Source organism: Myotis brandtii, unplaced genomic scaffold, assembly GCF_000412655.1.
Source record: "Myotis brandtii unplaced genomic scaffold, ASM41265v1 scaffold657, whole genome shotgun sequence".
Taxonomy (NCBI): domain Eukaryota; kingdom Metazoa; phylum Chordata; class Mammalia; order Chiroptera; family Vespertilionidae; genus Myotis; species Myotis brandtii.
In genome coordinates, this window is record NW_005370552.1 from 2348849 (window position 1) to 2366528 (window position 17680).

Genomic DNA, 17680 nt, shown 5'->3' on the forward strand with positions numbered 1-17680 from the left:
GGGGGGGGGGTGGGGGGGGGGGGGGGGGAGGGTGCCGGGTTCGATTCTAGTCAAGGGCACATGCCCAGGTTGTGGGCTTGATCCCCTGTGGCGGGGAGTACAGGAGGCAGCCGGTCCATGATTGTCTCTCATCATTGATGTTTCTGTCTCTCTCTCCCTCTCCCTTCCTCTCTGAAACCAATAAAAATATACCGCCTCCCCCCCAAAAAAACTGTCTGACTTTAACCTGCTTTCAAAGCTCCAGCTTCCTAACAGACATACATTTAAAGACCTCACAAGGTAAAGACCAAAGTGTTTGAGAGAGAATCATGGATCAGCTGCCTCCTGCACGCCCCCCGCTGGGGATCGAGCCCACAACCTGGGCCTGTGCCCTGACTGGGAATCAAACTGTGACCTCCTGGTTCCTAGGTCCATGCTCAACCACTGAGCCCCGCTGGCTGGGCGTGAAACACATTTTATCTTCAAACACCCTGAGTGACACTGAATCGGGGCACTTGAGTTTTTCGCTGGTGGTGGAGTGGAACAGGGGTGGTGACAGCATGTGGAGGGACAAGGAGAGGGACATTAGAAAACTGCAATTCTGCCCTAGCCAGTTTGGCTCAGTGGATAGAGCGTTGACCTGTGGACTGAAGGGTCACGGGTTCGATTCCGGTCAAGGGCATATGCCTGGGTTGTGGGCTCAGTCCCCAGTGGGGGGAGTGCAGGAGGCAGTCCATCAAACTCATCATTGATGTTTCTCTCTCTCTCCCTCTTCCTTCCTCTCTGAAATCAATAAAAATATTTTTTTAAAAAAAGAGAATATCCTACTCCTAAGTAAACAACAACAAAAAACCCCCCCTGCAATTCTAACAGGATTGAAGCAGCATACAGGAGTGGAGGGCTCTGCTAAGAGACCACGACGTGACAGGGACCCGAGGCTGTCCACTCAACCTCTCTAGACTGGGGGTGGGGAACCTTTTTCCTGCCCAGGGCCATCTGGATATTTATATCATTCTCGGGCCATATAAAATTATCAACTTAAAAAATTTGCCTGCTCTATTTGGTCAAGCATTTAATTAACTCATCCCTAACGCCTTGGCAGGGCCAGACCAAAGGATTTCACGGGCCTCATGTGGCCCGCGGGCCGGACGTTCCCCACCCCTGCCCTAGCCCCTCGCTCCTTTACGTAACACGAAGATCTGACTGGATACGTAGGAGCGCGCTAGATGCCGAGGATGTAGCATTCTGGAATGACTAACTTGAATTGCGTCTGGCTAGTAGAGCAAGGACTAGATCAAACAGGGTTGCCACTAGAAAGCAATCATATCAAGTGGAAAAATGGACAGGCAGGGCTTCGTTTTTTGTGACGAAACAAAACAAAAGGAGAAAAAACATACCATTCCTGAAGCTCAGGGGAAGGAATGAGACCCGCAGTCCCGTTTTTGGAGTTTTCCAGTTTGCCCTGCCACCAATTGTGATCGTCCTTGCTGATGATCTGGATGATGTCACCCACGCGGAACCGGATGCCAGCCTCCTTGCAGGGAATGAGGTCGTCCTTGGCGGGGTCATATTCAAACTGTGCTCTCACATAGATCTACGGGACAGGAGCGCGTGAGCACGGAGGCCGGGGCGACGCAGAGCCCACCGCGCGCCCCTAACAAGCACATCCCGACACCCCCGATACCAACGGGACACTGGATGGCGAGACGAAAAGGATGCGTGGAAATACAACACAAAGACCCGCTACCACGACAAACGATGGACCACTTCGGATGGGCACAGCTTTAAATCTTTGCTGTGTTTACTTGGGGGGAGCACTTAAGATAACTGTTTATTACAACTAAAGACCTAATTTCGGTCTTTACTCGAACAGAATAGGCCTGTGATGATAGAGACGTATGCTCTCCATTTAAAAATCAGCATGAGGTCTCGTGGGTGTGATGGATAAGTTGTCGTGATGACGTGGCAGCCATGAAGCCACCAACACAAGCATTCAGGGTAGGTTTTAACCACGAAGCAGCACGTGGCATGAAACTAGCAAGAACGCTGCCTTGGCATCTTGCCCTGAAATGCCTACAGGGCGACCGGCAGTGTGTGGGCACGCAGCTGATGAACTGAAATCTGATTCAAACAATTTAAAGAAGCATTTAAAAATAGTTTTAGCTTGGAAAAAGGATGTAGGGCCCGGCCATGTGGCTCAGTGGTTGAGCGTCGACCTATGAACCAGGAGGTCACGGACTGATTCCCGGTCAAGGGCACATGCCCGGCTTGCGTGCAGGAAGCAGCTGATCAGTGATTCTCTCTCATCATTGATGTTTCTATCTCTCTCTCCCTCTCCCTTTCTCCCTGAAATCAATAAAAATATATTTTAAAAAGGGTGTAGGCTTCATTTTTGTATTTTACTCTTCTTAGAGAAGACAAATGAGTGTGAATCCTAGCTTTGCCAACGTGACGCTAGAAATGAGCAGAGTTCCAGGCTTTGAGTGTGATGATATGTAAATGTCATTAGTAAATATTATAAAAGGAAACACACTACCATGTCAGGGGCTGGCCTATGGTAGCATTTTTAGAATTCCCGGATTTCTAAAGGCTTTAAGGCAGCGGTTCTCAACCTGTGGGTCGCGACCCCTTTGGGGGTCGAACGACCCTTTCACAGGGGTCGCCTAAGACCATCGGAAAACACATATATAATTACATATTGTTTTTGTGATTAATCACTATGTTAAAATTGTGTTCAATGTGTAACAATGAAATTGGGGGTCACCACAACATGAGGAACTGTATTAAAGGGTCTCGGCATTAGGAAGGTTGAGAACCACTGCTTTAAGGTATAGGGCTAGGCATAGAGCGCTGTATCGCTTACTGAGTCCTAATGCTAAACTGTGGGCGAATTCCGTCAGGTGCTAATTCATGCCAGTCTGAACTCTACACCTGATTATGCTTTAAGACCGCATTTCAAGAAAAAGCCCATAAAGATTCTATCTCTTGAAATTAAATTTGAATATTAATGGCGAAGTCACTGTAAAGCCAACCTGAAGGCTTTGGAACGATTGCGTAATTGTTTTCTGTAAGTTTCTTTGCAGAAACCCCGCCTATAAAATTAGCAAATCTCTGCATTTGCACCTAAAAGCCATCCTTGGGAGGAACTGAAAGTTACTGCTTGGCTGGCAGCCCTCAAGGTTTCATGTTGCGACTAGCAGGCAGGCGAGGCCTCGATGCCAGATGTGCATGTCCTTATTCTTCATTGTCAATGCCTCTGAGAAATATTCATGCAAATACAGACACTAAAAGGACTTCAAATTTCATAAAATTATTACTTAAGAATGTTCAGCCCTCGCCGGTTTGGCTCAGTGGATAGAGCGTCGGCATGGGGACTGAAGAGTCCCGGGTTCGATTCCGGTCAAGGGCATGTACCTTGGTTGCAGGCACATCCCCAGTGGGGAGTGTGCAGGAGGCAGCTGATCGATGTTTCTCTCTCATCGATGTTTCTAACTCTCTATATCTCTCCCTTCCTCTCTGTAAAAAATCAATAAAATATATTTAAAAAAAAGAATGTTCACCAGGATGTACATTTGAGTTATTCTTACAATCCTAGAAATTTTGTGACCTGTAACATTTTTTCCCACCCCAGCCAGAGCCAGGCCCGTAAGACCCCCAAAAGGCTGAATTCTTAATCACTGACACAGTGATCAGGTTGAAATGACACTAACCATCGTAGCTACAAGGACGTGAGGGGAAAATCTTTATAGCGAATTAGTCATGTTTAATGTGTTAAAATGAAATGGTACAAGCTCTCAATGCTCAAATGTTATGGTCCAAAATGCAGACATTATGGGATGGAGAGGGTTAATAAAGGATTGGCTATTAGCAGCTCAGTTTAGAGAAGTTTCTAGAGAGGATGTCTATTCACCTGTCGTCCTTTTGGTTGGGTAGTTGATGGCAAGTCCTGTAGAATAGAGCCAACCCAGGAGAAAAATTTTCATTTACTTTTCAAGAGTACAAGGACATTTGTGTGTTCTGTTACAATATGGTTAAAAAAAATGAGCTAGATTTAAGTTGTAAAGAGATAATACACATTATTCCATTTCTCAGAAATGTTGAATTATTAAAAAAATTAGCCATTTAGCAGCAAGCTGAAGAAAGCAGGTAAGTTGAAGCAGAGAGAAAATGTGTTGCTAAGCAACAACTCAGCATCTTCAACACAAAAGCCACAGCGAGTGAAACAGCCCTATTTCAACAACAACCCCAACCAAAAAGAGCTGTTGCTCTTTTCAGCTTAGTCACTGCCACCATTTAGATTTTGAAAAATCGGATGGCTCTATGGATTGTCACCATCTGAAAAGTATTAAATGTTCACTGTCAGAATGAATTCCTTTATAGCCTATTTGAAGTTGAAAATAAAAGCCATAGGGAATTTTCGTCCATAATTTTACTTAATGATATCATTCCATTTGAGATGATGTTTAAATTATTTAAAATTTTACCCGATAACAAAGTTGATATATTTTTATTTTATTTGCAAAAAGTTGATAGATTTTTAAAGGGCAAATGAATAGTCAGAAAAGAGCGATACTGCTGCATTATCAGAGCTTTCAATACTTTGAACAGCAATACCAGCAACTCGGAGGAGACTTTGTTACCCCCAAATATTGCATACTTGCACCTGTAAGTGCTTCCGTTTGTTCAAATACACTAAAACCAGTTCTTTTCATATATCAAAATGGAAAGTTCTGGGGGAAAAAAATAGAATTCCAAGTTCAAGTCAAAACATAAAGTACTTTGTGTTAAAGATGTGATAACAGCGTGGCTTAAAGTGCAGGTTGAAGCCAGTTCCTTTTGCTTTTCATATCCAGGCAAGGTTTGTAATTCACAAAAATATGTGCACGTACCACAAAAACAGAGGGCACACCAATTCATAAACTTAGATAGCGGAAACTAAGGCATGTCGCTGACCTCACTCAGAATAGACCACTACAAGCCTAAGACCCAAATGCCTGCGCTGCAAAATCGGTACATTGCTTTCTTTCTCAAATTAAAAAACACTTCGAAATTTCAACAAATTTCCAGTTACATCCTTTGCGTAAGTTTGAGCGAAGTCATAAAGACTAGTGGGGTGACACGGGAATATCTGGGGGGGGGGGTGACCAAAGGAGTGTTGAACTGCGTGTCTTCAAATTTAACTGATGGGAGGGGTTTTATGGAGAAGAAAATGTTGAGGAAGATCTTCCAGGAGTTCTGAACTGCATTGTGGCTGTAGTAGCCCCGTCTATCGGCAGAAGACATATTGCCACTGGACACATGTAACTAGAACACTCATGGCAGGTGGCACCAACAGAATTGTCACACTTGGCCGTGTGAAGCTCGAGTTCTTACCGAAACAGAATTGTTAGTGCTGCTATGACCATTAGCTGGGGACTGTCTGGAAGTGGAGGGGGAATCTCTCTGAAATAAGACACAAGGTTCATTAACAAACACCAGCACAGAGACAGAAATATGCACATCAACAGTTACAACCACAGTCCGACAACCATTTCCTCTGAGGTTTCAGCTGCGAAGGTGCCGCACTGACTTACTTGCGTGATTTCACAGAAATCAGAAAAAAAACTTTGCAGTTTAGTCACACGTTGTAAGCGATGACCGTGTCATTCATGAACCACTTCTCTCCTGTCTCCAACATTCTCTACCCTTCGCTTTCTTTAAAGGAGACCCAGAGAGTGGCTTCATGTTAGAACCCTACCTAGTGCTCTGAAATGACAAACGTTACTATAACATTATTGGGCTAAAGACCCCAACTGCCTACTTTGTATTACAAAGTAGGTTTACAAAGTATTTAGTAAATTTTTTGGTACCTCAATGTCAAAAATTACTGAATGACTCCATTTGAGGTGAAACTAATGTAAAAAAAGACTTCTCATGTTGCAATCGCTTTGGGATCTTTCTAGGACAAACATTTTCAGAGATTATTCTTTGAATCAATCCGCTACAATGACCTAAAGAATAAAGGTCTCTTCGTTAGTGTATATCTGTGTTTTATTCTTATTTATAATATTTGCCCTATTCGACGCACTCATGCTCCTTTCCTGGCCCTACTCCCTTATTGTCCAAATCACTTTTAACGTGAAGACCAAGGAGAGGAAGGGAAGTATTTCAACATTTTTGGTTTAGTAGAGTTCTCTGAAACCTTTGAAATGTGCATGTCTGCTTAAAAGACATGTCCCCCCGCCCCCACCACCCAGAAGATTTAAAGAAAACTTCTGGCCCGGCCGGCATGGCTCAGTGGTTGAGCACCGACCTATGAACCAGGAGGTCACGGTTCGATTCCCGGTCAGGGCACAGGCGGCGGGGCTCGATCCCCAGTGTGGGGCGTGCAGGAGGCAGCTGATCCATGATTCTCTCTCATCATTGATGTTTCCATCTCTCTCCTTTCCTCTCTGAAATCAATAAAAAAAATAGAATCTTCTAAAATAAAATAAATAATGGGATCCCTTAGATGAACCTTCTCAAACGTTAGCGAGCAGACTGATCTTTAGGTACCACCCCAGAGACGCCAGGCAGTAGGGCTGGGGTGAGGGGCAGGCGCCCCCCTGCCTTTTCCCAAGGCCAGGGGGATACTGAGGCAGGTGGCCAGAGAGCCTTCCATTGGGAAGTATGGCCTCAGCTGGGGAAGGTCCCACCCGGGACTTGAATTCTGCCAGGAGGTCAGACAGGCTGGGCTGGGGCTGGGAGGGGAGCATCCTTTTCCTTACTGTCCACAGGAAAGCAGGTACGAGGGGGCTCTTCTTACGTAAGAGTGTAGAATGTACACGTGCCACACTCACCCATCCCAAACCTAGTTCAAGCACGTAACAAACACAAGGGGAACTTATGGGATCTTAGTAACTGCCTTCTGGTTAGTCAGCCAGAAAAGACAGAGATCCATCGTGTTTACTACATTTCCTCAATGATAAGAAATGGCCAGGACCACCTGGGGTTTCAGATCAAAATGCGTCCCATGAAATGGACGCGTGACATCGTCTCTTTCCCTGCAAGGTTTGTGTTCTAGGTGACAAACTTCCGAACGACACATCCTGGAGCGGAACTACTTCTGCATTTTCTGTGAAAACACAGTGTTCAGTGAAGTTCCGTAAAAAGCCACCAAGAGGAGCTCAAGGCCTGAGATGAGCAGAAACCCCCATCGCCATGGCTCGCTCAACACGCACTTGACCCAACTACCAATTCGTCTGCGTCTCTTCGACAGGTTCAGAGACACAGGAGCCTCAGATGTGTCCCGGGAAACGGACAGTCTTGCTAGGGAAGGGGAGGAGCATGATCATTCCTCCTGCAACTCTGCCCGAGTACAAATGCCATTTCCTACATGAGTTCCACCCTGTTCCTTGTCAGGCTCAGAGAGGAGGTGCTGGGAAGGGTACTTCGTGTTGCTGTGCACACCCGTGGGAGATGCACATGGGAGAACAGGCTTCAGAAATAACCCTGGAGCCGGATGAGCAGTGGCCGAAGGATGCCACCCCCGATGCCACTTTGCATTTCCAAACAGAAAAAGAAGAGCCTTTGGAATCTCATTCAGTCACCGACACGAACCTGAGCGAGCCAGGCTGAACAGCGACCATCTCTATCGGCCGAGCCTAGCGCGAGAAAGAAACTTGGGGTTGTATTGTCCTAGAAAACGTGTTTACGAATCACCTAACACCCCCAATTTATACGATTCCACGGCAGGTTGCAAAAGCCTCCATCCCTCTAATAACGCCAGTTAGCCACTCCTCACGCCCCTCGAGACCTGGCTCGTGATCTGACCGACTCTATCTGGACACCGAGAGAAGCCGCCTCTCACATTCTTGGAAAGAAGAACAAGAACTATCTGTGATTTCTTAACAAGGGGAGTGACTACTTCCTGGAAACGTTACTGCAATTCCTTCTTCCCCCAGAGACCCCGCTTTTTCTGTATGAAGGCTACGCCGTTATTTGTAGCTGCTCTATGTTTTGCTTCGACTCCGGCCTGCAGGAAGTTCAAGTTGAAGTCCCCATGGAAGCAGGGCTGAGTAGGTGGAGGGGACCTACTCTGTTCCGTTATCTTGGTTGCAAAATTGGTGTGCAGTGATCAACAGCACAGGCAGAAACCATTTCCCAGAAAGCCAGACATTCAGCCAGGAGCAGACAGGGAGGGAGGGACCCAGGGGAGCGGGGCGGGCGGGGAAAGCCATTACCTCACAGGACGACGACTGCGTGCGGTAACTGGGCACGATCTTGAAGGTGATACTCCCGCGCATTTCCCGCTGGAGGAAGAAAGGACAGCTTTCTTAGCAAAGCCATGTTGCACAGAAAACACGGAGGAAGCTGCTCAAAACACGTGAGGACAAGGAAGCGAGGCAGCTGCGAGCGCCGGGGCCTAGACTGAAACCGAGTCATTAAGCTCAGGGTGCAGCGCAGCGCCTTGTCCATACAGCAGAGCCCCGACCCCGACCCTGACCCTGACCCTTTCATAGACATGAATACAAAACACGCTAAGTGACCCGTCTTTCCAAAGTGGCACGGGATCTCAGAGGGAAGGCGGGGAGGGTGGCTGGGTGGGAGGTCATCAACCAAAGACCTTGTGTGCACGTATGCATAAGAAGCACGCCTGGAGGCAGATAGTGGGGTGGTGAGGGCCCAGGGAAGCGGGGTGGGCTGGAGAGGGTCAGTGGGGAAAAGGGGGACATATGTAATGCTTTCAACAATAAAGACTAAAATAAGTGAATAGAAACTGAACTGGGTAATCGAAAAATACCGAAAAATTATGTTTGGTAGGCTCCAGCATCATGCTATATGTCGTAAAATTTGCTTTTGATTTCATAACTAGAGGCCCTGTGCATGAAATTCGTGCACTGGGGGGGGGGGTCCCCTCAGCCCGGCCTGCGCCCTCTCACATTCCGGGAGCCCTTGGGGGATGTCCGACTGCCGTGGAGGCAGGCGAGGCTCCTGCCACCACCGCTGCGCTCACCAGCCATGAGCCCAGCTTCTGGCGCACTGACCACCAGGGGGCAGCTCCTGCCGTTGAGCATTGCTCCCTGGTGGTCAGTGCATGTCACAGTGACTGGTCATTCTGCAGTTCGGTCGATTTGCATATTAGCCTTTATTATATAGGATTTGACCTTGGTTTTCACTAGAGTGAGTCTGTGTGCTTATTTCACACTTAATCAATATTCATAATAGGTATTTCATACTTAATCGATATTCATAATAGATATTCACTACGTTGTGGTGGGAAGAAGGTCTGTTCGCCAGGGCCCGCCATTCTGCCCACACCCCCCACCTCCTTTTGAAAACCCGAACCCTGATCCACACACAGACTTTGGGGGGCACAGTCAGAAATGGCCTCATTTACTAGAACTTTCCTCCCCTCTGTGCTGTGGAGAAATCCCACACAGCTGGCTGTGACTCAGCCACGCAGGAAAGGGGTTTGACATTGCTGATGTCAGCAGATTGAGGTCATTGAGAACCCGGTTCAGTTATGCACAGCTGGGAAGGTTTGCTTTAAACAGCTGCTCGAGAAAAAACCCCAGCAGATAAAGATGAAAGGAGAGAGCTATAGCCCGCACCGCTCAAGACGGGCCCAGTGTTTCCAAACGCCGTTGTTTGTGACCATTTTCCTAGTTGTCAGTTTTCATGAATGTTGCGTAAATTCAAGTGCACACGCATAAGTTCAAGTGCACACGCTGGTGGTCCCAGCGATACTCGGATTGCAAAAGAAGGCCCCTTGTTTGTGTGTGAACCAGAAAGCTAACAAACTGAAAGTCAGCCTTAGACGAAGAAAAAGAAACTTGCATGTACTCACGAGCATTTTCTGCAGCTGTTCCACTGTTTGGTTAGCCACACTGATGCCATTGATTTCTCGGATTTCATCACCCACATGCAGTGTGCCTAAGAAATGTCACAAGATTATAAACATGCGATGACATATACTTTGATAATCCAAAGAGAGCGATGTAAAAAAATTAAGCTAAACACTGAAGGGCAATATTTCAGAAACAGACAAGTTTGGCTCACGAGTACACGCTAACACAGGGACACCTACGATGGGAGACACCGCTTGGAAAGATGGTTGTGGGAATCTGGTAATTTTTCTGATAAAAGAACAGTTTCTAGTTCCAGCCTGTCTGGGTTCAAATCCCAGCTTCATCGCTCACTAGCTTTAAGATCTCAGGTAAGTTACCGAAACTCTCCATGGCTCGGTTTTGCATGTATGAAGCGGAGGTGACAATAGTACCCATCTCATAGGGATGTTGTGAGGATGCAATGAGCTGAAGACATGTACAGGGCTCAGGTGTACGCACAGAGGTTAGACAATGATACACCTTACACCTGGCACTGTACATAGTTACTACAATATTATTGACTATGTTCCTGATGCTGTACTTTACATCCTGTGACTGTTTTGTGACTCCAAATTCGTACCTTTTAATCCCTTTCCTTTTTCCTCTCAGCCCCACAAACTCCCCTCCCTTCCGGCCACCATCAGTCTGATCTTACCATTGAATCTCTACGTTCTTTATCAAACTCCAATTTCCTAATTTATAAGTAGTATATCTCATTCCTGGATGAATGAGACAATTCTTTTTTTAAGTTTTTAAAGTTTTTGAAAAATGTTTTATTTATTTGAGAAAGAAAGGAATGGAGAGGGAGAGAGAGATGGAAACATCAATGATGAGAGAGAATCATTGATCGGCTGCCTCCTGCACGACCCCCCCCCCCGGGATCGAGCCTGCAACTTGGACATGTGCCCTGTCAGGGAACGGAACCATGACTTCCTGGTTCATGGGTGGATGCTCAACCACTGAGCCACGCCGGCTGGGTGAGAGAGCAATTCTTGAACTGTCATTAAATTTAAATATACACATTTCATATCCTAGAATGGATGTCTTCCATATATCCTAGGGCCCAACAGGATACTTTGTTCTATCTTTCATGGTCTCTACGAAGTCAGGATATAAACAGTGATTCACACACACATGCTCCAGAATAGAGCTGTAGTGCACCCGCTCTCCATTGTCTACAGGTGAACAGAAACAAATGACTAAACCCAAAAGATAACTTAAATGGATTTCTATGAACCACGTATTTAACCGATTTCTTATATGGGTCATAACAACACTTTCTCCACTAGGCTATAGGACAAAAGTGAGAAAGAATCATATACGAAACTTACCTTGCCTGTGAATCATGCCCCCATGCATAATTCTTGCAACAATACAATGGTTTAGCTCATTCATTTTTAAAGTGATTCCCTGTAAAAAGTTAAGTAAAAATAGAATTACTATAAGATGACACTTGGTTAGCATTTGTGCATTTATCTTCAAGAGGGTTACTGGTCCGTAGCTTTCTTGTAAAGTCTTTATCTGTTTGGGTACCAAGGTCATTCTAGCTAATAGTAATAAAAACAACAACAATGAGTTGGGAAGAATTCCTCCCCTTTCAATGTTTTGGGAAGAGTTTGTGTAGAATTGGTGTTATTTCTTCCTTATATGTTTGGTAGAATTTGCCAGTGAAACCATCTTGCCTGGAGTTTTCTTGGAAGATGGTTTTTAACTACAAATTCAATTTTTAAATAGTACAGGGTGACTCAGTTATTCCTTCTTAAGTGAGCTTTCATAGTTTCTTGCCTTCCAAGGAACTTATCCATTTCATCCAAGTTGCTGACTTTATTGGCATGAAGTTGTTTCTCATATTTATTACCCTTTTATATAGCTGCAGAATTTGTAGTAATGTCACTTCTCTAAGGCATGACATTAGTAAGTTAGTGTCTTTTCCCCCTGATCAGTCTGATCCTCTCAAAGAAAATGTTTGTTCAATTGATATCCCCCTATTGTTTTCTGATTTCTATTTCATTGATTTCTACTTTGCTCTTGAGTATTTACTAGACGCCCAGTGCACGGATTCATGCACTGCTGGTGGGGGTGTGGCCTGCAGGGATTGGCTGTTGGGGGAGCGGCACTCCCACTGTGGGAGCACACTGACCACTAGGGGGCAGCTAGTTTGGGAAGCAAACCGGCAACTTCTTGGTGCATAGGACAAGGCTCAACCTACTGAGCCACATCAGCAGGGCAGACATTCCTGTTTCTCTAACATAGATGATTAGTGCTACACTCCCTAAGTACTACTTTAGCAGCACACCACAAATTCTGATATGTTGTGGTTTCATTTTAATCCACTTCAAAATAACTTAATTTCCCTTTTGATTTCTTCTTTGATTGATGGTTTATTTGGAAATGTGTTTAGTTTTCAAGTGCTTCGGGATTTTTCCAGAGATCTTTTTGTTCTTTATTTCTAATTTAATCCCCATGTGGGTTGAGAATATACTTTGATGTTAATATAGCTATTCAAGCCTCCTTTTGATTAATGTCATCATGGCTTTTCTTTTCCCATCCCTTTACTTTGAAACAATTTGTCTTTATGTAGAAAGCATTTCTTACAGGCAATATTGGGTCTTGCTCCCCCCTAATTGGACAATCACTGATTGTTAATTGGGGGAACTTGGACTATTTACATTTAATATGATTACTGATACAGTTAGGTATGAATATATTTTCTTGCCTTCTTTTGGATTAATTTCTTTTTATTCTACTTTCTCTCCTGTGTTGTCTGATTAGCTATAATTCTATTTTGTTGCTTTAGTGACTGCTTTAGGGTTTAGAGCAGGGGTCCTCAAACTTTTTAAACAGGGGGCCAGTTCACTGTCCCTCAGACCGTTGGAGGGCCGGACTATAGTTTAAAAAAAAACTATGAACAAATACCTATGCACACTGCACATATCTTATTTTGAAGTAAAAAAAAACAAAACGGGAACAAATACAATATTTGTATTTGCATGTGGCCCGCGGGCCGTAGTTTGAGGACCCCTGGTTTAGAGCATATATTTTTAACTTACCACAGTCCACCTTCAAGTGACATTATGCCATATCACAAATAGTATAAGAACCTTACAGCAGTATACTTCCACTTCCTTCCTTTTGACCTTTGTGTTGTTATACATTTTACTCCTACATATGTTATACACCCCAAACATATCGTCATTATTTTTGTTTAAACTGCCAGTTACCTTTGAAAGAGATTTAAATGATAAGGTTGTCCTTTAACATTTTTTTTTTCCTTTAACATTTCTTATACTGTAGATCTATTGAATTGTTTTGGTATATCTGAAAATTTTTTTATTTTACCTTTATTAAAAAAATTTTTGTTAATCATTACCTGAGTATATTTTTTTCCATTGATTTTTAGAGAGAGTGGAAGGGAGGGGGAGAGATAGAGAAACATATATGTGAGAGAGATTGGTTGCCTCTTGCACGTGCCTGGGCCAGCGCCGGGGAATGAGCCTGCAACCAAGGTACATGCTCTTGACCGGAATCGAACCTGGGACCCTTCAGTCTGTGGGCTGATGCTCTAACCACTGAGAAAACCAGCTAGGTCTTACCTTTATTTTTTGAAAGAAACTTTTGCTGGATTTAGAATTGTAAATTGAGTTTTTAAAAAAACTTCCAGTACTTTAAAGATGTTCTTCTTAATTGTGTTGTTTCTGATAAGGAATCTAATATCATCCTTATCCTTGTTCCCCGGTATGTAATATTTATTTTTTATTTTTTTAACCTCCGTTTTTAAGATCGATTTATCAGGGGTCTAAGCAATTTGATTAGGATGCGCCTTGGTGCTGCTTTCTTCCTATTTGTGCTCGGAGTTCACTGTGGTTCTTGCAACTGTAGATTTATATTTTTCATCAGATCTGGAATGTTTGCAGTCATTATGTCTTCCAATATTTTTTCTGTCAGTGAACCTGCCTGAAGTTGTCCCCTACAATATTTCTAGGACCTACCCTGGTACCATACATTGTTATGACAATATTATCGACTTAAAATTCTCCCTCTCTCTCTTTTGTTTTGTAGAATTTTTATTGCTATGTCTTCGAAATCCCTAATATCTTCTTTTGAAATGTCTTAACCTGCCATTAATCCCATAGGACATTTTTGGGCTAATTCGAGTATCTGTCAGCTCGGTGTCAGTTGTGATTGATTATTCTCCACATTATAGGTCACATTTTCCTGTTCTTCACATGCCTCGTAATCTTTGATTAGATGCCAGATATTGTACATTTTATCTTGTTGCCTGCTTGGTGGTTGTTTTTTTTTAATTCTTATAAAGATTTTTAAGCTTTTTTTTTTCTCCTGGGATATAGTTCAGTTACTTAGAAACAGTTTAACCCTTTTGGGTCTTTAAAAAAATATATATTTTTATTGATTTCAGAGAGGAAGGGAGGGAGAGAGAGAAACATCAGTGATGAGAGAGGATCATGGATCGGCTGCCTCCTGCACGCCCCACACTGGGGTTCGAGCCTGCAACCCGGGCATGTGCCCTTATCGGGAATCGAACCCAGGACCTCCTGGTTCATAGGTCGATGCTCAACCACTGAGCCACGCTGGCCAGGTGAGCCTTTGGATCTTGCTTCTGTGATTTGTTCCACAGGTTTGGAGGAATTCTCCATCCGGGGCTAATTCTCTCTCCTTCTGAGGCAAGACCTTCCCTAGCGCCCTACGCAGCGCCTCATGGACTGGTCCTTCGAGTCTGTGGGTGGGACCAGGCCGCCAGCGTCGGGCACTGGTCTCGCTCGTCCTTTAGGAGGGTCTTTGCTGAGCTCCGGGTAGTGTCCTCTCTAGATCTCCGGGGTCCTCTCGGTGCAGCCCTCCCCCTCCAGGCCTCTGCCCCATGAACTTCAGGTGCCTGGTTTCCCCAGCCGCTCAGTTCTGTCTCCTCAATCCAGGGAGCCTGCCTGCTTGGCCTCGGTCGCCCCTCCCTGTCTGTGGCCTGGAAACTCTCAAGTCAGGAAGATTGGGCGACCACAGGGCTCATGCTGTTTACTTCCCGTTTCTTAGGGATCACTGTCCTTTCCTGCCCGATGGCCAATGTCTTCAAAACTGTTCTTTCACGTAATTTTGTCTGTTTTAAACATTTTTAAAAATATATTTAATTGATTTTTACAGAAAGGGAGAGGGACAGTTAGAAACACCGAATAAGAGAGAAACACCCATCAGCTGCCTCCTGGACGCCCTCTGCAGGGGATCGAGGACACAACCAAGGTACATGCCCTTGACCGAAATCGAACCCGGGACCCTTCAGTCCGCAGGCCGACGCTCTATCCACTGAGCAACACCGGCTGGGGCAGTTTTAAACATTTCTTGGTTGTTTCAGGTAAGAGGGTAAACCTGGTCTCTGCTTGGGCTGGGTGCCTACTCCTGAACCCACCCCAGCTTGGGGTCAATTCCTGGCCTTCCCTTGTTTGCATAAGCTTCCCCTCTATTGTCTAAGCTACTTCAAGTTTGGTCTTTATCACTTGACACTAAGGGAGTCCCGATCCATAGAGAAGCAATTGCAAGGGCGATATTACAAAGGGGAAAGGAAGGGTGTGATGGAGTGTGTCATCCTTGGGGGGTGGACGCAGCCCAGTGGGACACAGTGTATAAGTTCCAAAATGCAAAGAGAGCCTATGGCAGCGGTTCTCAACCTGTGGGTCGCGACCCCTTTGGGGGTCGAAAGACCCTTTCACAGGGGTCGCCTAAGACCATCCTGCATATCAGATATTTACATGACGATTCATAACAGTAGCAACATGACAGTGATGAAGTAGCAACGAAAATAATTTTATGGTTGGGTCACAACATGAGGAACTGTATTTAAAGGGCCAGAAGGTTGAGAACCACTGTCCTATGGGTATATCTCACGTAGTAATATAATGCTTTTAATAAGACAAATGAGAAAGCAAAAGAAGCCGTATGAAATGTCATAGAACTGTATCACTGAAGAGACATATTTCCCATAACGCCATTCCCATGTTTATGGCGACCAGTCAAGAGAAGAAACACACACACTGTGGCTGGGATCCCAGGCGACAGGAGAGAGAATGGCTTCTCTTGGGGGCCTGCAAGGGAAGCTTCAAGGCCAGCGTATACTTTCTGAGAACAGGAACTCGGGGACGCAGCTGTATCCTGCTCCTCAACCCGGCTCTCTGCACTCAGCCTTCAGAGAAACGCCCAGGCCGCCGCCGCAGGCCGCTGGAGACCATGAGCACAGGCCGCCCCGGGCCGCCTCCTTGCGGTTCAGTTCACCTTCCTGCCTCCTTCGCGTGGCTCCTCGCCCCTCCTTCCTGCCGCCCGGCCACAGCCTGCTCCCCGCTGCGGTGCCACAGCTGTGACTGTCACCCCTGTGGCAGGTGGCCTCCGGGAAGGGCCCACGGCTCGCCTGCCACGACGTCAGTGGCATCTAAGCCAGTTATCTGCACACAGTAGGCACTTCAGCATTTGCTAAAGGAGTGAATGCATCTAGACAATGAACGCGGGGAATGTTAGGCTTGCAGAGCGGGGTGGGAGCTGGGGGGTCAGTTAGTCAGTCAAGGATGCTTTTGGCAGCACTTGCCAAGCAACGTCCGAGCAAGCTAAGGCCCACGGACGTGCGATGATTTGCCCAAGGTCCCCCTAAGCCCGTGGTTGGCAAGCTGCGGCTCGCGAGCCACGTGCGGCTCTTTGGCCCCTCGAGTGTGGCTCTTCCTAAGCCTTAGGAGTACCTAATGAAGTTAATCACAATGTACCTACCTATATAGTTTAAGTTTAAAAAATGTGGCTCTCAAAAGAAATGTCAATCGCTGTACTGTTGCTATTTGGCTCTGTTGACTAATGAGTTTGCCGACCACTGTCCTAAGCTGCCACTGCCCATGCTCTTAAGCCAAACAGTTGCCTGGCGAGCACCAGAGGAGGCGAGGCAACCATGGACCCTGCCTGCTGCCTATGCTGCCATGATACAGCCCAGCTGGCAAGGAGCAGTGAGAAGGGCTCCCCGGAACCGCAGCCGTGAACCCCTGCTCCGTAACGCCCCCTTTAATTGGTAGAGCAACTGGGTAACTTTCTAAGCAGCTCACTCACCTTTCTCTCCATAACCCGACATCCCTTTTCTATGCGCAGAAGAAAAGGTATGGATGCATTCCACTTGAACTTCCCCCCGAAGATCTGATTCCGCCCCCAAACCTGTGAAACCCTCAAGTTGAGGGTCATCCTTGACAAGTGCTTCTCCCTCGTCTCCACTGGGAATCCATTACTGAGGCCCACTGGTTTTCCTTTTTTTTTTTTAAATATAGGTTTTTATTGATTTCAGAGAGGAAGGAAGAAGGAGAGAGAGATAGAAACATCAAGGATGAGAGAGAATCATGGATTGGCTGCCTCCTGCACGCCCCCTACTGGGGATGGAGCCTGCAACCCGGGCATGTGTGGGCCCTGACTAGGAATCGAACCCGGGACCCTTCAGTCCGCAGGCTGATGCTCTATCCACTGAGCCACACCGGCCAGGGCTGGTTTTCCTCTTTTGTTAAATCTTTTCACTTCCTTCCACTTGATGTCCATCCTTCTAGTTCAGTCCCATCAGCTCTCCCGTGTTCCGATACTAACGGCCTCTTAACCGGCCTCTCCACACCCACTCTTGTCCTCTAATCCGTTCTCCAGTGATTATTTCTCAAATGAAAACGTGCTCCTATCTTCCTGATGTTTTAAGACAAAGAATGAATCCTTTCCATGTCTCCCCGCATGTGTGCGCCCCGTTCCTGCCACTCACCGTGTTTTCTAGAGCCCAGTCGTGGCTCCTCCTTTCCATTTTGAAACGACACTAAGCCCTTTCACTTCCAAGTTTCTACTCCTGCCAC

General features: G+C 45.8%; 1 protein-coding gene across 1 annotated transcript in view; it reads right to left on the reverse strand.

The window, feature by feature from the left end:
* Window positions 1-17680, reverse strand: part of CASK (calcium/calmodulin-dependent serine protein kinase (MAGUK family)) — a 247896-nt gene that overhangs the window by 27055 nt on the left and 203161 nt on the right. Inside the window, exons 16-21 of the mRNA XM_014528878.1 lie at window positions 11159-11237; window positions 9788-9873; window positions 8181-8249; window positions 5353-5421; window positions 3890-3925; window positions 1377-1573 (exon numbers count right to left, since the gene is read on the reverse strand). Of these exons, the coding sequence (XP_014384364.1) occupies window positions 1377-1573; window positions 3890-3925; window positions 5353-5421; window positions 8181-8249; window positions 9788-9873; window positions 11159-11237 (536 nt within the window). The remainder of the gene's footprint in view (window positions 1-1376; window positions 1574-3889; window positions 3926-5352; window positions 5422-8180; window positions 8250-9787; window positions 9874-11158; window positions 11238-17680) is intronic.